Here is a 26140-nt window from a genome sequence, read left to right as displayed (position 1 = left end):
AAGCAGCATGTTAACTGCACCTGTATTAGTCTGTGTGCATCAGATAATCAGTCACATCAGCAGTAGAAAGCAAAGTAAATCACTGTGTTCTTTCTTAACCGACAGAATAAACCGACCAGCAACAGAGATCCTTTACAAATAAAACAACATGAGCAAAAAAATATGAAACCAGCAGATTAGCACAATTTATTCACCAAATCTATGAGTTTAAATCATAGTGACTGAATGGAGACGGTGGTACACCTGCAGCCTCATTCAAGTGGTAAAAGAATCATTTTGTCATTCTTATGAGATTCAACAAATACAAACTGTGTGATGAATGAAATAATAGTTCACATTAAAGGTCCATAAACAGTCAGACACAATTTTAGGTTGAGCAGAGTGAAAATGTGATTTTTAAAGCGACTCAGAGCAACACAGAGGAGAGGCCTGCTGCATTCTGAAGACTCCATCGTCTCCATGGATACAGCAAAAACACATTTCTGGCATTTTATCATTTCTGCCCCAGTTGGCATCATTTGTTTTAGTTTTCAAAAAAATTCATGTAAAATTTGATCAATTTGATGCCTTTAAATCAAAATGACAGAGTTTCCAAATCACTACGCCAATGATTAATAAATTAGATTAACCCTCTCCTGAGAGAAGTTTTACATTTTATGCTTCAAATAATCATTTTAAAAATCATCCAATAACTGTTAATCACTAAATCTGTGTTTTTATCAACAGTTACAATTTAGAAAGTCACACTGGTTTCTACACTGACACAGCTGTAAGGATTTCAGACAGATAAATGACATAATTCCATCAATAAAAAGCTACATTATTAATAATCTATTCATAATCTTACCAGTAGCGTCGCGGTGCACCTCCACGGCAACTCCCACGTATCCCTCGACGTCCATCAGTCTGAGGTCCATCTCCAGGTCTTCAGGGATCCAAAGGTGATTCAAGGATCCACCAAGAGTCGTTTTTATAAACGCCTTCTTAACTGGACTTCTTTGGCCGAAGGTTTCCTCTTCAGGTCTTCGGTTTCCAAAAGTGTCCTCTTCAGGTCTTCTCTTTCAGAGTCTGAGAGTGTCCTCTTCAGGTCTCCAAAAGTGTCTTCTTCTTCAAGTCTTCGCTTTCCAAAAGTGTTGCTTTCCAAGTATTTTCTTTCTGCAGCTGATCTTTGAACAGGTCAATCCAAGTCCAAGAGCAGGTGAAAAAGGGAAATTTCAGAAGGTTTCAGCCTTTATATAGGCTCCCTGGGTGCATCAAAAAATGCCAGAATTGTTTTTGTTCGGTGCACCATGGAGACGATGGAATCATCCAATACAGAAGTTTTCTGTCACATAAATTCCGGTCACCTGCCTGAATGAAGAGTAGAAGTCACTCTTGTCATCAACCTTCTTCCAGCTGACTTCACATTTATTCACATGTTCTCTGTTGCAATTTTACAAAGCAGCTGCTTGAAGACTGATTTTGTTTTGACCCCTGGATCTGACATCCCAGAACCAAACACCACAGAGCTCCACAGGGACTCATTGTTTGTAAAATCAGTAAAAGTGATACATCTATCAGAGAAATGTCTGACATATCAGAGGGACTGGTGTAAAGTATCTGAGTAAATGTACCCAATTACTTTACTTAAATGCAGTTTAAGTGGTTTAGACTTGAATATTTTAACTAGGGCTGGGTCTTTAACTCGTTAATTTCATTTCAGTAATTACAGCACATTTAATTGCACCGTTCTCAGTTCCCTAATTTGTGGCACACCAGTAACACTGATGAACACTCCAGCCCAGTAGGGGGTAGTAATGAACCTAAAGTGTGTCTGCAGCATACGGTCTATGGTCTGCAGTGAAGAAGATACACAGGAGTGATGTCAGCGCATAAGAAGTTTTGGTAAACAGTGAAGGAAAATGAGACTCATTGAGCTTGTTGGGAGGAAAGTTTTCTTATAAAAATCTTCCTGATGTCAGACAGATGAAAAATGCAGATAAATAGAAATGAACAAACATTTTTCTTTTTTGGGATTATTTTTTCATTGATGTCTCTTGTAATTGTGGGAACATTTTATTTCATCAACATAATATTTCAAATGATAATTATTATGCATGTGTCCCACAACAACCCTGTTAGCAGAACCTTTTTCAGGTGGTAGAAGAAAACCGTGAATCACATGAAACACTGGAATTAACATCATCAAACAGATTTCCTAAAGAATGTGTAGAGCAAAGCTATGGCCTCCCTTCTATTTTTCATGTTTTCATCACATCGGCAGCCATGATTGAATGTCTCACTCTACCTCATATCATCAGGATCAGACTCATTGTTTTACTTTTTTCCATCAGTCAGTTTGTCCTCTTGGTCAGCAGTAACAGCGAGCTAAATATCTAGCTTCTACTGCTGAGAAAAAAAGCTAACATTAGCACGGATTAGCAACCCTGATACTGTGATTAGAGTAGGGTTAGCAAACAACAAATAAAACATGGAATAAAAATGGTTCCATTGATGTGTAAGCTGAGCTAATCAAGCCTTCCATAGTTTATGACCTATTATGATGAATATGTAGTAGAAAATTGCAAAAGAGAAGGTTAATTTTTCAAAAATTTTGAAGCCCAAATGTCCTCCAGGCCTGGAATGACCCAACGGCTTTGCCATAAATTGAACTTTTTGCTTCTACATTTTCAGTTTCTGACCTTTTTTTAATCTATCATGGTTGTTTCATGTGTACTTTACTCTTCATGTATGTTAATGGGATGGACAAAATAATGCAGTCCAGCACAGCACTACCACCAACTAAATACTCAATAAGCAACATTAAGTTAATCATCTTTTTTGCCAAAGTCAACAAAAAATGTTGCAGTTTCAAATAAGTAGAACTTCTAGCCCTGTTTTTTATTGGGTTGTATTAGATAGCCAAATAAAGAGGCCAGTGAGCGTAAAAACAGGAACAGACCACAATGACAATGATCCGCTAAAGTCATAAGTTAATCTGTCATGTTGAGATAACTGCATAAATATTCCAGAGCCACGCTAGAGGCTCCACGACGCTGCATTGTGAGCTAAATGCTAACATCCTCACAATTTGCAAAAGTTTGGCTACCACATGTTCCACCACCTCAAATTTAGCGTGTTAGCATTTGCTACTTAGCACAAAACATTCAGTCCAGCTGAGGCTGAAAGGATGTTTGTATAACATAAAACTAAATTTAAAAATACTACGGCATCACTGCAGCGATTAGAATTTATCCTGAAGGAGATCAACACCGATCAGCCACATCATTAAAACCCATTGACAAAGTGTGCAACGTTTATTTTTTCCCATAATAACATAATGTTCTGCTAGGAAACCTTGAGTCCTGGTATTTATCTGGAAGCCATTCTGACATGTACCACTGATCACTGTTCAAAAGTTTGGGGTCACTTAGAAATGTCCATATTTTTGAAAGAAAAGCAGTTTTTGTCCATGAAGTTCACGTTAAATAAATGATGAATCCAGTGTAGACATTGTTAATGTGGTAAATGACTGTTCTCGCTGGAAACGGCTGATTTTTAATGGAATATCTCCATAGGGGTACAGAGGAACATTTCCAGCAACCATCACTCCTGTGTTCTAATGCTACATTGTGTTAGCTAATGGTGTTGAAAGGCTCATTGATGATTAGAAAACCCTTGTGGAATTATGGTAGCACATAAATAAAACATGAATAAAAGCATTGAATAAATCGTGAAATTGTCTGGATGACCTCAAACTTTTGAACAGTAGTGTACATAAACTTTGCTCCAGACCAAGAACCCTCCTTGTGGGTAACAACAGACCCCATTCAGACAACATGCCCCGCTACACCTCAAAAACCACCTAAGAACAGCTCGAGGAACATGACCAAGAGCTCAAGGCACTGACGCAGCCTCAACACTCCCTAAATCCCAATCCAGTGGATCATCGATGGGTCCATCGAGGCCGAATCCAAACGCTGTAAGCCACTTGACCAAAAAGATCTGCTCGCTTCCTGATGCCACCAGAGATCCTGTATCTTTGCCCCGACATGTCAGAATGAAGAATAAATGTTATTTTGGTGGTTTTCATGTTATGGCTCGTCAATGCAAATGCGTGTGCAAAAATTTCATGGCTATCTGTTCAATATTTGTCATAATGTTTCACCATAAGGCGACCCGATGACCCATGTCTTTTAGGGTTCCTAATCAGAAGTTTTAATTCCCAGCCAGTACAGATCATCTCTTTCCCCACAGCTTCCATTTGTTTTTCCTCTAACTGTCCACTAAAGGCCAAAAAAAAAGACATTTTAATACACATGTCAACCACTGTGGAGGAAATGTGAGCAGATAATGGAACTCCTTCGGGTGTGTCAGAGAGAAGCTCCGCTGAGAGCTCCCACATAAGAAGATATTCACCAAATCAGAAAAACACGGAGACTGTAATTTTACTTGCAAGGGTAACACAGCACAGTGTAACAAGACACATTCGTGCGAGCTACAAAGACTGCTCCCATACGAAGTTTATTTTATACACAAGCAGGAATGAAAACATAGCATAAGATAAGAAATAGCTCGAGTTACACAAGGGGGTGTGCTAAGCTGAAAGAGTGGAAATATACTGGGATGTGGAGACCAGGGAGAGAGAGAGAGGGAGAGATGTGTGCAGATGGAAGTGAGTGAGTGGTATTCTGACAAAATAGTCATGTAAAATACTATGCACACACAGTTAATGCTCTAAGGCTTGATTATGATAAATGTATTTACAAATTCAACTCTAAAAGGGTGCTATTTGTAGTAAATTTCATGACAATTGTTGAGATATAGATGACTGAAAATACGACCGCTGTTTGTTTAAATCTGAGCAGCTTCTGAACAAAGTGACCACAGACGACTCTCATCCACCCCCCCTTCATTAAATGCCTCACAGTAACATTGACAGTAACGCATGGCTTATAAAAGTACAGTACAGTGATTAATATGGCGTGTTTCGACTTCGACACGTGGAGGTCGGTGCGGCATCCTCAGCCGATCCCTGCTGAACGTGCGGCTTCGACGTAACAGTGACGAGACGCTTGCAGAAGCCCAGAGTGTCCAACTGTGGATGAGATCTTAAATACGAGAGGAGTCCGATCTGCCGTCAGTACTGGAAGGAGATGACGGAGTTCACTTTGTAGACGTGATACGAGCGATTCCAGAAGACTCGGGTGAAGTAGTTCGTGTACGGAGAGTAGTTCATCTTTATCTCGTGGCAAAAACGTCCGTGCTTGGAGTACGAGTAGATCTCTCCTTTATCGTAGACCACCTGGAAAAGACAAAACACGCCCATGATCAATGAAACATTGGTGGAGCTTTCTGAGGATTCGGCTTCATCGATACTACACAGAGTAGTCAGACAACAAAATGCCGTTTATAATCTAATCAGCAACGCAAAGGCGGCAGTAAAGTGTGTAATATGTAATGTTCATAATCAATGTAATGAGCTGTATCAAAGTTCAAGATTTTTATTTACTTTACAAAATAGACGGTCTAGGCACAGAGGAAATCTTGTGCAGGGCCTCTTGGAGTTGAAAAATAAAAAAGAAACACCAATCAAAATAGGAAGTACAAAACAAAACATTTTACAAGTGATAAAAGATAAAATACAAAAAGATGACAAGGAATTCATATTATGCAAAATTTGAATGCAGGGCTTAGTAGTGGAGCGACTCTATATTTGTGTTGTTCATATTTATCACTATTTCACGACAACTCGACTGGTTTATTGTTAAACAATCTACGATATTTTTTTTTTAAAGATTTGGTCTCAGGACAAGAACATTTAAACAACAACTGCATGTTTTAGTATTTTGGACATGGATTATTTGAAATTTGATGAATGGGACATAAAATGTCCTCCAGTTCTGTTATGATCCTGCTGTATTTAATTGCATTTGATTTGTGGCCGGTAAGTTTAGTTTTAATAGGGCTGCATCTAATGATTCATTTTAGTGTCCATTAATCTTTTAATTATTATTTTTTTGCATTAATTTATGAATTGTTTGATCTTTAAAATGCAACAAAATGCGGAAAAATGTCCATTAGTGTTTCTCAAATTCCAAAATGAAAAGTCTTGTTTTGTCCAAAACCCAAAGATGTTCAGTTTACTGTCACAGAGGAGGCAAGAAACCAGAGAATATTCACATTTACTGTTTTTTTTCTTCATAAAACAACTCAAACAGATTAATTGATGGCTATGAGAGGACAACTAATGGATTTTTTTGATGAATTGTTGCTGCTTTAGTCCTGCCATAGTCAATATTTAGACACATAAGATTAAGTTCCACTGAAACAATGAAAACACAACAGCACTGCAGTGTGTATAAATATGATTAATGATGTTGTAATACATACAAGATAACCATTTACCTAAAAATGAATCTGAAGAAGTAGTGAGAAACCACCCGCTCTTGTTTTCTGACATGTCCTGCTGTCGTTTAGTCACAACACACACGTGCAGGGCATGTGTCGTGTTATTTTAAAGGTTGCTGCTGTTTTTACGCTCAGCTTCCACACTGAAGGTCTAAACTGTAAAAGGGAAGTTTAAGAAGATAAAGCATGTCACTCCTGAGGTCTAAAGTCAGCTACTGAATATATCTGAAGCTGCTGGGAGTCATATTTGTGGATTTACTCTTATTTTATTACATTTTCTCAGCTTTTTTCTGTTTCTTTTAAATGGAGCGGCTCAGTTCAGGATCCAGGACAGAGCAAACATCTGGGATCCTGTAAACTGAGCTGCATCTTGTTCAGGTTTAAAACTAAAGGAAGCTGCTTCTGTTTTTATGATTCTGTTCATCAGATGCCTTATGAGTCTTTATTCATCACTCTCAGTCCTGTTTCCTTCAGTATCTGGTGATAAATTCCTCCTGGTGCTGTCATGCAAATAACAACTGTCCCTCTGCAAAAAGCCACGTGGTGTTTTACTGAATTAAATGTAACACTCTGTGTGGTGCTACTTTGCATGTGTTTTTTTTATTCCAATCAGATGCTCCCAATCCTCAGTTTCATATTTCAATATTAAGTTTCTGAGTATTTTCTTTTCATGCTGCTTTCTACGTCAACTCTGCTACACTTTACAGGGAGATATTGTGCTGTTTGTACCACCATAAATTAAGATATAGGAAGAGGAGCTTATGAAGCAGTTTGCTCTGGAAATTGCCCAGCAGTAAAAGCAAATACAGCTGAAGTGATTAGTCAGTTCATGTCTTTATTCAAGCAAAAATGCAAATCTCTCTGGGTGAATAAAATGCCTTTAATACTACATGGCAAGTCAAAAAAGGAGACAATAAGCCCTGACGCGTTTCAGCCTACAAGGCTTTCCTCAGGGGGACAAACAGGGCTTTCCCATACTACAACAAAACACATACTACATGGCAAGCCTTTTTTGACTTGCCATGTAGTATTAAAGGCATTTTATTCACCCAGAGAGTGCCTTGGTGTTTTTATGCTTTTATTACGATTTTTCCCCTACCAAAGAGCACCTCTGTTTTGTGAATATTTACTCAGTGTATGTCCAGGAAGCGTTCCTCTTTTACCCTATTTTTTAAAAATGCAAATCTGTTTACGTTTCCACATTATCAAATGTAAGAATTTGCTTCAGTACTTTTAATTTTTTTTCTTTAAATATGTTTGCTTGCATACCAAGTAAAGACAGAAATTAAAAACTAATTAAAACAGGAAAAAAATATTCTAATGATTATTTTTTATTACAAAATATGTAATTCTAAACTGCCAATGCAAGCATTTTAACTTTCAGCATTTTTTTTTCAAGTTTTAAACATTTATATTATTATCTTAACTGGTCTTATTAAAATTTACAACTTTTGATAAACACAAAGAACAGCAATATAAGAATGAATTCCTGGAACCTAACTTTTTGTTTGCCATTTCTTTTCATTTTTGGTTTTCCTGAATTTTGGGCAGAAAACTGTCAATTAAAATAACTTCGGCCTCAGTTAAGTAGTGTGGCTTTGTTTAATTATCAGATTATAATTAAATACAGGCATCTATCAGCCACCATGATAGTGTTGCATCCATCAAATCTCGAGAAACCGGAAAAGCAATAATTTTAAACCTAGTAACTGCTTTATTCCAATTGTGATCAGCCCCAGTGCTAACCTTATAGCTGCACCATGTAATTAGCCTAAATTAGCACATTTTTGTTATATTTGTGCATTAGTTCAACAACAAGTGGAACTGTTTACATAAAAACAGTGTAGAGGCCCATAGAAACTACCTTTATGGACGCTGTTACTGCTAATTAGCGCTGAGGTTTTATTTTTAAAGACGCTGCTAGCTTGAGATATGGGGGATCCGTGAAAATTAAAAGACAGAGATAGCCATGAACAGGTTTTGTCGCTCAGCTGTGATTAATCACAGTTTGAACATGTGACCTGAACGCAGCATAAACATGCGCAGACATGGCGTTTCGTGCGTCTCCTTGGCGACAGAGTGGAACCGGAATGATGGAGGAGCGATGGAGAGGCGCAGAATGAATTATGTGAGAATCAGTCGGTGTCGCTGCTCCGGGCGTTTACTCTGAGCTTTTAGAGCGATTTTTGAACATTTTTATCTTCTTCTTGTTGATTTGTTCCCGTTCAGGATGGAAACTGTAGCTAGTTAGCTTAAATGTTAGCCGGAACAGCGCTGCCTGCAAACACAACAGAGCACGGGTGGAAGACATGCGCTCGGTTTATTCACAGCAGCAGCCCGAGCCGCTAACTCAGAAATACTCCCTTCAGTCAAAGTGTGAGTCCCCGCCCAGCTGGTAGGACCCGTGTTTAAAATTCAAGCTACTCATGTCACATAGAACTGGACAGTTCTCGATGTTTGGCTAACGAGCTTGTCTGACACTTTAACCTTTTAGAAGTGAGCGTGAAAAATAATGATTTAATCAAGTTAATTTTGTCATGAAACTTTTAGAAAATATATTAAATGCGACCGTGTTTTCAGCCTCTAAACACTGTATCGATTCTTACCAAATATTATATCGTCATCGAAATGGCAAGAAATTGTCATGCTTTCAAAATTTTACATGCAGCTGCAGAATTATTAATAGCAAATTTTAATGTTTTTAAGTGAAAGTACAACCAGTAGTTGGTGCATGAACATATTACCTTTTATATAACATCCTGCAGTGGTACAAGCCTTGGTAATTCAGTTTATCTTTATGGTAAAAATGTGATTTTGGGGGGTAATTTTGCATGTTTGCTGTCATTTTAAATGTTTTTTGTTCATTTCGTGTGTAGTAGACACTTTGTGTCATGGTGTTTTCATTTTTCATCTCTGTCATTGGTTTGTGTCTCTGTGATAATTTTCGTGGCTTGGTAATTTTGTTTCTCTTATAATTGCTTATTTACTTAATTTTGCCTCTTTGTGGTCAACTTCAGTGGTGTTGTGGTCGTATTGTTTCTCTGTGGTCATTTCACATCTTATTGTGGTCACTTTACATCTCTTTATAGTTGTTTGGTGTCTCTTTGTGTGCAATTTCAGTCCTATTGTGATCATTTTGGCTCATATTGTGGTCATTTTTGCATCTTTTGTCGTGTGTGTGCATCATTTTGTAGTGGCTTTGCATGTCTTTGCAGTGTTTCTTTTCATGTCCTTACGGTTATTTCTTCTTTTGTATATCTTTTTATACTTTAGTTTAATGACTGATAACAGTATCTTTAAACTTGTGAGAGGCTCTGGTCCTGGCTGATCTTCTGTCTAACTGATATGTGTCATTGTCCAATAGGGAAGGATGAGTGCTGAAGCAGCCGACCGGGTGGCTGCTGTGACCAGCGGTCGGCCCAGTACGCCTCTGCAGACGTCCTGGTTTGAGTTCCTCTTGGACGGCAGCCTGCTGGAGAAACACCTGCAGAAATCAAATGCAGGTCAGCTCGGCATTACTTTTGAAAGTTATGTACAAGTAAAAAAAAAGTATCAGTAACAAAATCTAACGTCTAAAACTGTCGGGGCGTATGTGTTCCCTCAGACCCGACTCCGGTGCAGCTGATCGCCCAGTTCCTGGAGCAGGCGTCCAAACTGTCGGTGAACGAGCAGAATCAGGTTCAGCCTCCAGCAGACAACCGAACCCTGAAGCTGCTGGCGCTGAAGGTCGCCGCACACATGAAGTGGGACCTGGATTCACTGGAGAAAGGGTGAGTGGGGTCGTAATGTGTGTGGGGCTCTCTGAGAATGAAATGAGGCTGCGGGTGTTTCTCAGTAACCAAATGCAGAACAGTTAAAGAGAAACTAATTATTTTAACCTCTGGAAGCCATGAGTGAACTGTTACTTTATTCTAAGGTTAAGGGGCATACTGATTGTTACTCTGCCAAGGAACGTATCAGAGTTATGTGACGATCGGCGTCTGTCTGTCTGTCTGTCTGTCTGTCTGTCTGTCTCTCTGTCGGTCTGTCTGTTGTTTTGTGATCATATTGAATGGAGGGTTAGTGGGTCTCATGGATATGGGTGAGGATAATTAAGCTGATATGCTATGGAGTTAGAACAGTCTCATAATTCACAAATGCACACAGAAGAATTCACACATGTAAACTGCAATCCACAAATAAATTTAAAAAGTTCACAAATGTATTTCTGCATTCACAAACTGCTTTTATGTGTGAATCTTTTTTGAGACTGCTCTGCCGTCAGCTCGAGCCACAAATGCATTTTTTTCAACACGAAAGTTTCTGTAGCCAATCAGATGTCTCCCTCCTTTCAGCCAATCACAAAAACTCACCCCACGTGGGGGTGGGTGTACTGTTCAGCCAATCATATGAACACGTCCGCACAGCGTTATACTTGACCGTGTCATTGGGCTGAAGAGTGAAGCTGCCCGTCAGAGAGACCATGGCGTCTGATGGGGACAATAGACCCTTTATTTGTTTACAAACATTGTGACGTTTTTTATAGTGCATACTGTAGTTATTTCTAGACAGCTCACACACTCATTCAAAATAATCAATGTGGCCCAGCAATACAATCATCAGACGATGCAAAACCATCAAAATAAAATCCATAATATACTAATTTAAGCTGAAAATCATTACATGGCAGTGTAACGCTTGAATCAAACCCCTAACTCCCTGGAAGTACTGCGCAGTGCTGAGGGTACGTGTGGTAACTCAGCCTGTTTCCTCTCCATCCTTTAGGAAATTACAAATTAGAACTATGTAACAAGTGCAGCCTTTTTCTGCTTCATAGGAGGTCACAATTAAAACAGAATCATAAATAAGTTAAATACAAAATATACATAAACTGTTTATTAAGGATAAATTTAGGAAGCGATGTAAAGCATCCTTGCTGAATGATGACATTTAAACATGAACCGGCACTTCTGCGACATAACTTACTGAAGGCATAACTGTTATCAGAGGTTTGGCAATTGTAAATATTGAATATATATATATTAACATCAAATTACCACCAAGAGGAAAAAATTGTTAATACTTCAGCTGTGCATTCTTGAGCTGGTTAAATTCTACATTTTAAAATATTAAGAGAAACAGGACTCAAGCCACCACCTTTGTATTTTATAATACATTCACTCACGCTGAGGAAACACGCTTTAAAAAAAAAAAAAGCATAGAACATTTTCATAAATCTGTAGCTGCTGAAAAAGTTTTAGTTTTTAAGACTTGCTTGCCTTTTTCTTCCTTCAATCTTATGCTGGAGGCAAAAGCTGAGCAAGAAGTCAAGCGGGACTGGGAGTATATAGTTTGCGCTGGGAGTTTGCGCTGCAAACTCGAGCATTTTTAACCCGTTAAACTTCAGTGTTGTCGATCCTCAGGGCCAGTGACCCCCTGATTAACTTACTCAGCTGTCAGGGAATCACCGGACCAGCTCTCCATCCTTCGGGTCCGGTCCTACTGCCCCCTGAGGTCTTACTCAGAGGGATGCTGCAGAACTGTTAAGCTGGTTGACGAGGAAAATTCGCCTAGCTGTCTCACTGCCTTCATCCAGATGCCTATCCCTACTTCCTCTGATAATTAATTTAACCGAGTAGCCACTTCGGTATAGTTAAATTTAACCACCAGACACACCTGTTAACGGCAGCTTTTCCTCTCATAGATCTGGCACTTGGTAAGTTGCTAGGTTTAATTCAGAGATTATGGACATATAGACAACCTCTAGGATATGTTTATACTGGGCCAACCTGACCCCTATGATTAGGTAACCTTTCAGAACCTTGCTACTATCATGCACGCTGTAAGTTAACTTATTACATCAAGAGCTAGATGTATAAGTATTTGTTCAGGGATAATACAGAATAGAAATAGAAATTAAAAATAATAAAAGAAAATAGCACTTGCAATTTGTTGTCTTTAATTGCAGAAAAATGCTTTATTAATATATTTCAGCAGGGCATAAGCATAGCCAATAAATCATCGGACAAATAATCAAACATTAGATAATATTCAACCCACCCTTAATCCATATCCCTACTGGTCTTATGCTTTCTTAAAAAAGGGGAATGCGTGTTACCTAATGTAACTGTAATTTGGAGGGAGTAGAACAGCGGGTGTGGCCACACCCGGCCGCTCACCTGAGCCCACCAAGGAACCCAGGGGGAAGCTGGAGAGAGCGTTAGTTCAAATTTCAGGTCTGCATGTAATCCAGTTTTGGGGTTTTGGGCCAGGAAAAAAACTTTGTTAATCCATTCAGGTGTTATTCCTCTGGAAATAATAGAATCCAGTGATACTCCATCAGTCCATTGTCAAGTCCCGACCACAATCCTGTAATCCTTAACAACGAATAAGATGCAGTTCCTTTAGTCCATTATTCCATCAGAACAGTCCTTCCTTCTGCAGACCAAGTTATTCCACTCAACCAGAGTTACGTGGTAATCATCCCCTGTGCTCGGACTAATGTCCGGATTGCACCCAGGCAGATACCCGCAACAAACTCCCCCGAACTACTTCCAATAGGTACAATTTATACATCACAGCTCTCTTTAATTTTGCATACGTGTTGACAACATACTCCAACCCACGCAAACAAATTACAGCCACGTCCACCCCCCTCCGCAAATGTGCACTTCCTCATTCCTCACCCAGTGACCTTTACTTGCCCCAGACATGTTCTTGTCCCTTTCTTCACCTCTCTCTACTGGTTACAGGAACTTGAGAAAAGTGAATGTCAGCAGCTTCTAAAGTTGCTGACATATGCACCCCACATTTCAGCACGGTGCACACAGACTTACAACACTCCCCTACCCTATTTACAGAGCTAAAAACCCCATGACCCTCTAAGGGCATAATCTAAACTAACCTATCTTAGCTCTTTTTGAATCACCCTCTAGTACAGTAATTCATCATCTACCCAGGGATCAACCAGTGATCCCCCCCTTGAAAGCATTTTCATTTATCTAATAGCAGAAAAACCCTGTTTAACCTTCTGTCCTGTTTTGTTAACCAAAGGCACTCACAGCTCCCTGTGAGGTGCTGCCCTCAAGTGGTTACCCCTTAGAACACAGTTACTACTCTCTTTGCTGCACCCTATGAGACCAGTAACATATTACTCAATCTCAAACAACATAAAAACACTGATATATGTATATATTCAAAGAATTAAAAAAGAGAATTAAAAAAAAGACACTCCACTATATTAATCAAACCATCACTGCTTATAGTGAGACACGCTTCTGATTTCTACACTGTTTCAAAAATTAAAGGAAAAATAAAAAGACATCCTTCCAATATAATCAAACCATCATTCTTCTGAATAAGGCACTCTTATGATTTCTACATTGTTTCAACACTGAAAATGTAAAAATGTAAAAATGTAAGCATTTGATTAATTCACACACATTCATTTGGTTATAGCGTACTGCATTTTAAATCACAGATTAATATATCATACCGCGCTTCTCTCATTCTGCCGCCGCTCCTTCATAATTCCATCTTTATGGCTGACTAGGGATCCCATATCCATGACCAGGAATGTTGACAGTGTACCGCCGGCGGTACACCTACTAATTTGCATAGGAATTTAAAGACTGTCCGAAGACTGCAAACGCGATTATATAAACACTATACGCCAATGGAAAATGCCACTGTTTGGGCGAGATGCCACTGCCGCAGCGGCATTTCCAGTGGCCTCTGGAGATGCCAGCAGAGATACCACGATTACCGTCTCCCCGACGGGCAGCTTCACTCTTCAGCCCAATGACACGGTCAAGTATAACGCTGTGTGGACACGTTCATATGATTGGCTGAACAGTACACCCACCCCCACGTGGGGTGAGTTTTTGTGATTGGCTGAAAGGAGGGAGACATCTGATTGGCTACAGAAACTTCCGTGTTGAAAAAAATGCATTTGTGGATCGAGCTGACGGCAGAGCAGTCTCAAAAAAGATTCACACACAAAAGCAGTTTGTGAATGCAGAAATACATTTGTGAACTTTCTTAATTTATTTGTGGATTGCAGTTTACATTTGTGAATCCCAGTTTACATGTGTGAATTCTTCTGTGTGCATTTGTGGATTGCAGTTTACATTTGTGAATTCTTCTGTGTGCATTTGTGAATTATGAGACTGTTTTAACTCCATAATATGCTCATCTGTTTACTTTATCTGAGGAAGAGAGAGGCGGTGAGCTGGGTCGCCTTATTTTTCTTTGACCACTGTGATTACTTTGATTATGAATGTGTGCACATTATCATGAGTTGATGGTCGTTTTTCTTTCATAAAAGGCTAAATTTAGTCTCAGTGAATTCTTTTGTTTAGCTCATCAGACAAACAGGCCCAACCTTCAGTCCCTCGGTGACTCTTGTTCTTCACAGTCGCTGCACAGCTTTTACTTAAACTCTGAATAAACTGAGGTGTGAAGGCCTCCTTTACTGTGTAGCCGAGAAAGAAAATAACAGACAAAGACGCACAAATACCAAACTTGGATAAGGATAAAACATTAAGCAGCATAGTTAGACAGATAATGTATCAGTAGAATCCTGTAACTATCTCCCCTGCTTCTTCATCCCCAGACTGACCATCCCAGTGTTGAACATGCTGCTGAATGAGCTGCTGTGTGTCAGCAAAGTGCCTCCAGGTGTGAAACATGTGGATCTGGATCTGTCCACTCTGCCTCCGACCACCGCCATGGCAGTGATCATCTACAACCGCTGGTAGGAGAGGAAACACTCACTGAGGACAGATTAAATTAGATAAATACTAAACTAGCAGAACAGTTTGACTCCAAGTGTTTATTTGCCGCCGTGTGGAAGTCACCAGCTCTGATTGTACATTAAAGGAGGAAAGTTCTCACATGAATCTCTTAATATTTAGTGTTGTAGCTGACCAGTATAAGTTTGTCATGGTATTTTCCAACATTCATTTTAATGTTGGCATCTTGAAGAAACCTTAAATATCTATTTGATTACAGAAATGTGGTTGTTAGCAACAAAAACCAAAAGGATTGAAAAAGTTTTGCTTAATATTGTTCAGTAAAGACAAGCATGGAAAAAAATAAGTTGTCTGAAGGTGAAACAATAACTTTTTTTTCAACCCAAGTGAACAAGCAGGACAATGAATAAAGACTCCAGAAATATAATTCAGTGATAATATGTGGAATTGGTTTGATACATTTGGAGCATTTTAATATCGTTTTTCTTATTTTTTTGGAGTATTTGGCTTTTTCTCTTCAAAAACATGGATTGCATTTATGCTTTATTGTAGATTCATATTTAATTTTTGTATTGTTTTGGCACAAATGTGGCCCAGGTTTTGGACTTTCATTAAATCAAATCATTCTTTCACTAACATTCTTACACATCCATTGTCAAGATTATAGTAGAAAGTCAAATCACACCTTCTTCAGCCCCATTAAAAGACTTATTTTATGAGCATTCAAGCACAGGATTAATGTGTCTTTGTTGTGTTTTTTAAAGGGCCATCAGAACCATCGTGCTGAGCAGCTTTCCAGAGAAACAAACCAAACCAGGACCTCATCAGATAAACATGTAAACGCTGCTTCTTTACTTTCTTTTCAAGTTCAATTCATTTACTGAACCAATAAGCTTACCTTAAAGTCAGTACAAATGGCAGCGTTTCGGCTCACATGCACGGATTAATGAAAAATACACATCCAGACAGATTTTATTTTGAGTTGAAATGCAAAAAGGTGTGAGCGTAAACTTCTTTTGTGCCTGAATCCAGGTTAAATATCGTGCAGCAGGAGAAAGAAATGACAGAAAACATCCTGACTGTGGTGAGTGAACATGCTTTTCATACTTGCATACGCCAATAAACAAAAATAAACATCTTTAATTAAGGTCTGTTTATCCCTGTTTTATGTTTGTCCAATTTCTTTTTTTTTAATTCTCTTTTTTTCCATAAAGAAGTCAGTAGATAAGCAATATCTTACAAATGTACTTTACAAACTGTTTTCAATTTTGCAAACAAACAGACATACTGAACAAGCGTTAACCAGGGCAGTCGCAGTACAACTTACGTCACTTAGTCTGGTCTCTATGGGCTGATAAACTCAATCCAGCCGTTCCAGCGTTTATCAAACATTTCTGCTCTGAGTCTCGGTGCAGATGTTAATTTCTCCGTTACAAAAACATCGTGCACCACATTGAACCAGTCTCTATGGAGGGTGGCTCCTGACATAGCCATTTCTTTGTAATGACTTATTGTCAGTAGAATTCTAGACAAATATGTCCTAGGGTAACCAATTGTTTTTCCAGTTTCAAAGAAATTCCACCAGTAGTTTCATGGATCTGTGTCCGTTTTTTCTCCTCTATTATTATTATTCTTCCCTCAGCTGAAGGAGCAGGCGACCGACTCCATCACCGTCCTGGAAGGAGCTCTGCAGCTGAAGAAGGACTTCTACGTCCACACTCTGAGGACTCTGGACCTGCTGGCCGCTGACGCTGCCGCTAACGGAGAAACCGAATCCTCCACAGCCGGGCTTCGAATCAGCGCCGATGACCTGCACTGCCAGGTTGGTGGAGCACTCACGGTTCTTTCTGGGGATTAGATCATCCTGGATGCAGTGGTTTGTGCTTCAGAAAGATGTTTTTACTCTAAAGCTGTATTCTGTGTTTCAGGTGCATCATGATCTGGGAGGTATTTTCTTCCAACAAGGCTGCACCGACCAGCCAACCTATGAGAAGGCCAGAGATCACTTCAGACAGACCAAGGAGCTCTTGAAGAAGGTAGTTAGACTCGATTTCAACCATAAGAAAACCCGAAACTACTGACTTTGAGTTGCAGTTCTGACCTTTGAGTGATTCGTTTATGTCTTTCAGCTGGACTCGACCGTCCAACGTCCACCTGGACGAGAAGCGTCTGGCCGGTTACTGGAACGCCTGCAGAGCTCTGACCGGAGACTGTGACCCCTGCGACCCCCAGACGACCCCCTACGACCAGATCAACAGCCTGATCCGAGCCCACAGCCACCAGGTCAGAGCGAAAACGGGACGACGATGAAACCAAAATATAGAAACTATTGCTGCTCTGCCAGCTCTGACATGCCTGACATTTTTGTGGCATAAAATATGGATGTTTATGAAGATATATGTAACATTTTAGCTTGATATATCAAATACTTTCTGAGATATAATTTTTTATAAACTGGCTGTTGACCCACTTTTAGCAGGTTTTCTCACATTGAAATTTGCGGCTGTTTGAACAACAATATCTCAGGAACTATTAAAGATAAAAGCCAGAATTCTTCAACGTTATTTCTCCAATATTGGACAAGTCGATCAAACTATATCTGATTAATAATGAATTGATTTATGGAAAAATGTTGAAGCTCCCATCTCTGAGAAAAGCTAAACTTTATTAATCCTGAAGGGAATTCTTGTGGCAGATATCGCTCATAAAATCGAGTGATGCAACATGAGAAATGCAGCACCTAAAAAGAAGTATGATACATTACTGAAATAAATGAGTAAACTAAAAGAATACTAGAACAGTAAAAAGTATTGCCTGCAGCTATACTGATGTAATTAATATTATCACACATACTAATGAAATATTGCACCTGAAATATATCGTGCGTTACGCTGACAATGTTGTGCACACATTAACAAATACACTGATAATGCAGAAGTCAATTAGTGATATTTTCTGATCCACGTGTAGCTGTATGTCACAATAATACAAAACTAAACCTATAAAATGCTTTAAAATGTGATCTACCTGGTCACCACAGAGGAAAAGAAAGATAATTTCACGTTCTGATGAGCTGTTTCCACAAAACCAATAAAAATACACAAGAGGTGTGGAGTTTTTAAAAAATACTTTTGATTTTTAAACCCTGATTTGTAGAAATGTAAGCTTTTAAAAAAAAAGACCCGTCTCTGAGATAAGATGGGACATCATTTTTTTTAATCCTGAAGGAAATTCTGGTACCAAAATCTTGCTCAGATAAAGCTTTGTAGGCACAAATCTCCTAAAAGTGGTCTGACAGATAATTACAAACGTACACATCTGAAAAGTATTTGAAAAAACTGTTACCATTCCAATTACAGAGCAAATTTCAGGAATGTGTTGGTGGTTATATATTAAGAGAAGAATTCAGTTTCAGGATACCAAAACATAGAACAACGATGAAAAGTTTTAGCCCTACAACAAATGAGGTACGGCTCTGGAATAAACTTCTTTTTTTTTTTCCACATTTATTTATATTTATACAGTACACAGACAAACAGGGAGCAAGATACAAGAAAACAAAAGACAGAATTATAAACATAGGATGTTGAAACAGAAGAGAATAAATAAATAAATAATAGTAAAAAAAGGAAAAGAAAAAAACTCTAATAATAATAAATGATAAATGAAATAGTATAAATTGTAACGATATGAAAACAACAACAATAGAGGTCATTACATGGGTAATGGTCATCAGCAGATAGGGAGGGGACAATAACAATAGCATATAATATAGTAACTACAGTGGTATATAATCGAGTAACTACAATAATAATCATACTAGTATAATATGGTAATAATAATAATAATAGTGATAATACCAGTAAAAATAATAACAGCAATAGAGAGAATAATAGCAATAGTGGTGGTCGTAATGACAATAAAATTAGCAGCAGCAGCAGCAATAGCAGTAGTAGTAATAACAACAACAAAAACAATAACAATTATATCAAACCGTAAACAAACAAACAAACAAAAAGATCAAAAGCAAAGTAGGACAGTGTGGTAGTAATATAGTAGCAGTGGTGGCATCAGCAGTAGTTGTATTATAACTGCAGGTGGTTTGAGAAGTCAGCAACAATATAGTATTCAATATGTAATAATAATTACGGTATTACAAACAATCCAAATAAAATAACATAAAATAAAAAAATAGTCAAAATATTGAGTCCGGCATTTTCCATCCACATCCTGTCTCCTATCTCTTCTTTGTTTTTACAGAGCACATTTCAGGAATGTGTTGGTGGTTATATATTAAGAGAAGAATTCAGTTTCAGGATACCAAAACATAGAACAACGATGAAAAGTTTTAGCCCTACAACAAATGAGGTACGGCTCTGGAAGAAACTTGAGACGGATCTGAAACAATGTTCAAACATCAGCCAGTTTAAATATAAATACAAACAAAAAATCTTTGGAAGGTACAGTGAAGATGAACTTAATTATCACTATCACAGTAGTTTTGATCTGTATTTCATTGACGCATAGTGTTTAAGTTAGTTGTCTTTGCCTAAACAAAAATGTTGGCGGTGAATTTGTTTCATTGGATATTTCTGGAACTGACTGAAATGGGTGAATGAATTTAGGGGTGGGATTAAATAAGTTTAACGTCTTCCCACTCCCTTTGGAACATGTTGAAGTTTGTTTTCTCCTCTTACTCGTTATAGCATGATGGACTATTAATGGTTTTTTGTGATACATTAATTGAATGTTATTCATTACATGTTTGAAATAAATAAATAAATGAAATGGAATATCAATTTTACAGATGGTTCATGATAAAGCTGGAATCAAATCGGAGACGGTCGAGCAGAAGGAACGTGATGACTTTAGATGGAAATCCCCAAAAGGTTTTGGGTTATGTGAGGTGTTTGGCAGTAAAGTGCAGAACTTGTTCATAAATTCCTCCTCGTCTCTCTTCCAGGCCGTCATGGAAGCCTTCATCAAAGACAACGTGTCCCGCAGTTTACCGAACCACTTCAGACGCTCGGTTCTCAGAGAGTTCTTGTACAAAGTCCAGCAGGGGTGAGGCCACAAAAACATTCAAACCTGTTCACACACTGCAGTCAGACTGTAGACTTAGAAAAGTCTGTTTATGTTGTTCAGAAAGCCGTGCACTGCTTGTTTCTTCAGAGCTTTAAACTGGAACAGTCTTCCTCGTGCAATTTAAAAGTTCCCCCTCCACTGACATTTGTAGGACAAATCTCAAGACATGTATGTTTTCAATGGCTTTTGGTAGTTTTTAATGTTGTTAAATTGAAGTATTTTATATTTATTTTATCCTAGAATTTGATCTTACAAGTTGCGATCTTGTTTTGCCTTGTTTTGGTATTTTGTAGTTTTGTTTTCTTTCATAAAATTTTCAGATTTTATAATTACTCCGCCAAGGAAGATAGTGGAGTTACGATGATTAGTGTACGTTTGTCCGTCCATCTGTCTGTCTGTCAGCAACATTACTCAAAAACAGACTCATGAATTTGGATGAAATTTTCAGGGAAGGTCAGAAATGACACAAGGACCAATTTTATCAGTGATGCAGCTTATAGTCTGGATCCACAGATTTGTTAAATATTTTTGTATCATTGCCAGATAGCAGCACGGCGTCACTGTAACCATGACAACCAGTGAACACTACGTCAGCTGCCTGCTGATGATCACATGATTGTGATTCTACTACAAATCCACCACTGAGGACTTATCAGGACGTATCCATCAGAAATGATACAAAGAACAACTGATTAAATTGTGGGGGTGTTTCTGAGTCCATCAATTCCCGCCGCTATGGAATAAATTTCCTATCATAATTCAAGAGCATTTTAAATTGATCTGAGGGCAGCATTTATCGATTTCATTCTCAGATTTCGTGATATTGTCTCTCAGAACTCTGCTCTCGCGCTCAAACTTGCTCTGCGCGTGCTCAAACTGTGTCCTCGCACTCGGTTACGATGCTGCTCGCGCAGATTTCTTGCGCTCCAACTCAAACTCTTCCTCTTGCTCTGACGGAACTTACAAGACTTTTCATTTTGGAATTTGAGAAACACTAATGGACATTTTTCAGCATTTTGTTGCATTTTAAAGATCAAACAATTAATAAATTAATGCAAAAATAATAATTAAAAGATTAATGGACACTAAAATGAATCATTAGATGCAGCCCTATTAAAAATACATTTACTGGCCACAAATCAAATGCAATTAAATACAGCAGGATCATAACAGAACTGGAGGACATTTTATGTCCCATTCATCAAATTTCAAATAATCCATGTCTAAAATACTAAAACATGCAGTTGTTGTTTAAATGTTCTTGTCCCGAGACCAAATCTTTAAAAACAATAAATAAATCGGAGAATGTTTATAAAGAATTTTAAAAACCAAGTAAGTCTGGAGTTTCCCCTAAAATTCCATTTTTCTCTTGTCCCACCCCCCTGATGACCAAATTGAATGTCAAATAAAACTGTTAATATTAAATGTAATATTAACTGTATATACATCTAGTGTATTAATATCTCTTTAACGTGTGTTTTCTCTCCACAGCCTTCAGGTCATCTAAATTCATGTATCCCTGCTTTTCTCCCTAAAGCACCACAGTTATTAAAACATCACGCAACACTGGTTCATATAGCTCAACAACAAAATATAAAAACATTTTCTTTACCATGTTCACACCGGTTTTCTCTCTCAATAGCATTATCCATCATGTCATATCTATGTACATACCCATATGTACATTTATCAAGCCTCATCTGTAGATGTGAAAGGTGTCCATAGTCTTTAGTTTATCTTCATTTGTTGGCTTTATTGTAACTTATCTTGACTTGACTCATCTTGACTTAACTTATCTTGATTAAATGGATCTTGATTTACCTTGACTTTTCATATCTTGACTCAGCTTATCTTGACTTATCTTATATTGACTTCACTAATCAGTGTTGTTTTACTTAAATGTATTGGCGTCCTGCTGCGTTCTCTTTCTAGATAAACACACACCCAGATGTACACAGGATGTAAAAGAAAACAAGGTTTGTCGGTGAGAACAGCTTCTTCTATAAATCCAGGGTCCGGTTATAACGCTAACATCCCTGTTTCAGGAGCTTTCAGTGGTGGAAAGAGCTCAGAGTGCAGCTCCTTATACAGCAAATTGCGTTGTTCTGTGATCTGAACACGTCTCTATTTTTATTTTTTGTCTTCTCTAATTCAAATCTCACTGAAGTTGTTGGTTTTTAAGTTTCAATAAATAATTTGATGGAATGCCAGATGTGAACTGCTTCCAAGAATGTTTAGAAAGACATTAAATTATACACAAAGTATGTCATATTCTGAACAATTTTGAACTGTGTTGAAGTCAGGTCATTTAAAAGCAAATCTAACTGCTTTTTCTTGTAAGGTATGTCAGTGCAGCTCATCGTTGAAACAAATGTGACTCTCCTGTGTCTGGTTCAGTGTTGAAGAAGCTCCACGTTGATCCACCATCAGTGAAGAAAACACTCTGATCATCTGACTTAACAGTAAACCAGTCGAGTTGTAGTGAAATAGTGATAAATATGAACAACACAAATATGGAGTCGCCTTGAAACGTGTCCAGACCGTTCAAACATTTAATTTTTTTTTGTGCTGAATGAATACAAGTTTCCTCCATCAGTCTGTCATCAACAACCCAACATGACAAAGAGTAAAACTTCTTTTCACAGATTTTTGTAAATTTATTAAACATCAAAACTGAAATACCTCAAAATCACTTTTCACAAAACATCACAAAAGCAAATCTTAATTGTTATATTTATTCAAGAAGTATTAAATTCACATTAATACAGCAAGATGTGAAAAACAATGTTACTAAAAGGTACTTTCAGTACACATTTTTAAAAAAATGTTTACAATAAATTATATCTTACTGTTGACAATATTTCAATGTCATGCTTAAAACATGAGATCATATTAAACAGTCCAAAAGTTTTTAAAGTGAATCTTTGCTACAATAAACAGCTTTTATATTTTTACAATGTTTATTTAATAAGATTATATGTTGTGCTAATAATTATAAATAACATCAAAATGTTTAAAGGCCATTTACATTTTATTTGTAATACACATGAACAGTTTTAAATATATTTTAACAATAAACAAAGGAAATATTACATTTTACAATGTTTATCTTACAGGTTCTTGTGTTAGAATAAACAATAACAGTTTTAAAGTTTTTATATTAAACTAAGTAAGTTATTGATGTCAGTTTTTTTCTTTTACATTTTAATTAACCCTCCTGTTGTCCTCATTTACAGGCACCAAAAAATATTGTTTCCTTCTCTAAAAAAAAATCCAAAAATTCAGCAAAAAAATTCCCCAAATTTCTGAAAATTTGCAAAATCTTCAGGAAGAAAATTCCATTATTCCTTAAAAGTGTCCTTTAAAACTTTTATTTTTAAAACTAAATCCCCACATTTGTGGGATGATGAGTAAAAATCTTCCAAAAACATCAGAAAAATATCTGAAGTGATGACATATATATCAGTAACACTTCTAATATTGTCTTTAAGAACATTCACATAAAAATCAACCAAAACTGGATTTTGGTTGATTTTGTTGTGAATGGTCTTAAGAAACATTTTAACATTTCATTTTTCCACCAAAAAATGTTCAAAGATTTCCCAAAAATGTTGAAAATGTGGACATCAGAAGTGTCACTGTGAAAATATATATATTTTTCCACATTTTCAAACTTAAAACGGGTCAACTTTGACCTGCAGGACAACAGGAGGGTTAAACTAGCAAATCTAACTTTTGACAATGTTTATCTCCAAAGTTCTCATCTTACGTTGGATCATAACAAAGATATTCAAAAGGTTTTTACATTAAACATTAATAAAGCAGTAAACATCTTCTCTGTCTGGCTGTCAGAGCTCAGAGACAAACAGGTGGCAGCTTCCTCTGTCTTCATTTGATGCTTTGTGAGGAGCTTCCTAAACCCACCGGCACAGAACCAGCACATGATGGAAACTAGTTCTGTGCAGGCAGAGTCAGGACGCCCCTCAGCGGCTGGAGACGTTGCTGTTGGAGGCAGGGGCGTCTGAATTGGAGCGCTGACCTGGCAAACAGAAAAACAGGACCCAAAATCAAACTTTGACTCGTTCCTGGCTGCTGAACTGTTGAATTATAATTATCAGTGCTTCTTAACAGACATGGAGCCATAAATAAATGTACAGTAGGTGTGGAACGGTTCTAAGCTCTATCAGTTCACATCAACATACAGAAAGTTTACTTTAGCTCATCACCACTTCATGTCCCTGTTGGTGCTTTTGTCGTCTTTGTGAGGACTCACTTAGTCAGCTGACTGAAAACACTCCTCCAACCCTCCAGTGGGTTCCTGGTCGTCCATCCTTCTGGTCTGGTCCGTCCGGTCCTCTCTGCCCACCATCCAGGAGTTCCCTGAACGGAACTCCTGGATGATGGATGAAGAAACAAAACAAAATTCTACAGTCAGTAAAATGCTTCAATTATAAATTATCATGAAGAGATATTAAGTCCTGAGAAACTGATGAAGTAATAACTTACCTTTTCGGAGGAAGAAAGAAACAGAGTTAGTATCATGGATAATAGTTAAATATTGAAAAATGTGCAGTTGGAATTTTGCTTACCTCTGATAGAGAGAAGAAGAAACACACCTGTATTTGTCAGGTGCTCATACCTACCACCTCCCACATTGTCTGATGACGCTAAGACATGTGAAGGAGGATTTTTACTATTTGCAGGGATCTTGATGTTTTTTTGATCCGTGCAGTAAGAAGTGGGAGCTGCCTGTCAGCTGGAACTTCTCCGATCAGAGCTTCCACCAGTTTCAGGACTAATCGGAGTCGCTATCATCTGGACTCCGAAAAGGCCTGAACCAGCTTCCACCCGTCACAGAGAAGCCCGGGCTTGATGTGGAGGGACCCGACGCACTGTGGTCTGTGGACGAAGTGGATGGTCCAGGCTGCGCGTCGTCCTCTTCACTGACCCGCTGCCTCTTCATACTTACCTGGGCCTCCACATCGCACTCCTCCCGGATCCTCTTGAGGAAGGAGCTGATGTGGACGGCCAAGGTCCTCTGGGGGAGCAGCGGAGCAGCGATGACCGGAGCACCAGCAGGAGGGGGAGACGCTGGACAAGGGGGGAGCGGGGTCGGCCGTCCTCTTCTTCGCCGTCCTCCAGGTCTTCTTCGTCCTCGTCCAGGCTGTCGTAGCCGGAGTCTTCGCTGGTGCTCCAGTCGGACCAGGCGTCGGAGTCTTCCGTCTCGGGGTCTTCCTCTTCAGAGTCTTCTTCCTCTGGGTCTTCTTCCTCTCGGTCTTCTCCCTCTGGGTCTTCTTCTTCCTCGTATGGAGCCAGAACATCGTAGAAGATGGGAGCGTCGTCGTCATCAAAGATCCAGATGGTCTCCAGGAATCCGACGGCAGGGGGATGCTCCACGGCGTAGTCCACAGACCCTGAGAGGAGAACAAGGTCATCACATGGTTAGTACTTCTAACATCATTAGATATCAGGACTAAATCATTTACAGTCACAACTAAGTTAATAACAGTTCACTATAAACATCCAACAACGGTGTCAACGCCACAAACACTAATCAGTATTCCTGCAGTCTGTTCTTTCATGTGAGACTTTATGAAAACAATGATTTACTCTACTTTGGTCACTTGGAAAACTTAAGTCTTGACAATTCAGATGACGAGTTTGTTTACATTCATAGTGATTTAGTAATTATTAAATTAGAATACAAACTGTGTGATGAATAAAATAATAGTTCACGTTAAAGGTCCATAAACAGTCAGACACAAAGTTTAGGTTGAGCAGAGTGAAAATGTGATTTTTAAAGCGACTCAGAGCAACACAGAGGAGAGGCCTGCTGCATTCTGAAGACTCCATCGTCTCCATGGATACAGCAAAAACACATTTCTGGCATTTTATCATTTCTGCCCCAGTTGGCATCATTTGTTTTAGTTTCA

General features: G+C 38.4%; 1 protein-coding gene across 7 annotated transcripts in view; it reads left to right on the top strand.

Moving 5' to 3' along the window:
* Positions 1 to 26140, top strand: part of LOC127536286 (integrator complex subunit 8-like) — a 71636-nt gene that overhangs the window by 14332 nt on the left and 31164 nt on the right. Inside the window, exons 1-8 of one of the 7 annotated variants that reach the window (XM_051956219.1) lie at positions 8427 to 8518; positions 9755 to 9893; positions 9995 to 10160; positions 14984 to 15124; positions 15887 to 15958; positions 16155 to 16206; positions 16765 to 16944; positions 17051 to 17158. In XM_051956219.1, the coding sequence (XP_051812179.1) occupies positions 8429 to 8518; positions 9755 to 9893; positions 9995 to 10160; positions 14984 to 15124; positions 15887 to 15958; positions 16155 to 16206; positions 16765 to 16944; positions 17051 to 17158 (948 nt within the window). In that variant the 5' untranslated portion in view covers positions 8427 to 8428. The other 6 variants (XM_051956224.1, XM_051956222.1, XM_051956223.1 and 3 more) reach the window with 6 other exon arrangements.

The sequence above is a fragment of the Acanthochromis polyacanthus genome, chromosome 11, assembly GCF_021347895.1.
Source record: "Acanthochromis polyacanthus isolate Apoly-LR-REF ecotype Palm Island chromosome 11, KAUST_Apoly_ChrSc, whole genome shotgun sequence".
Taxonomy (NCBI): Eukaryota; Metazoa; Chordata; class Actinopteri; family Pomacentridae; genus Acanthochromis; species Acanthochromis polyacanthus.
Note: the sequence above shows the minus strand (reverse complement) of the source record. Positions and strands in the feature narration are given on the sequence as shown.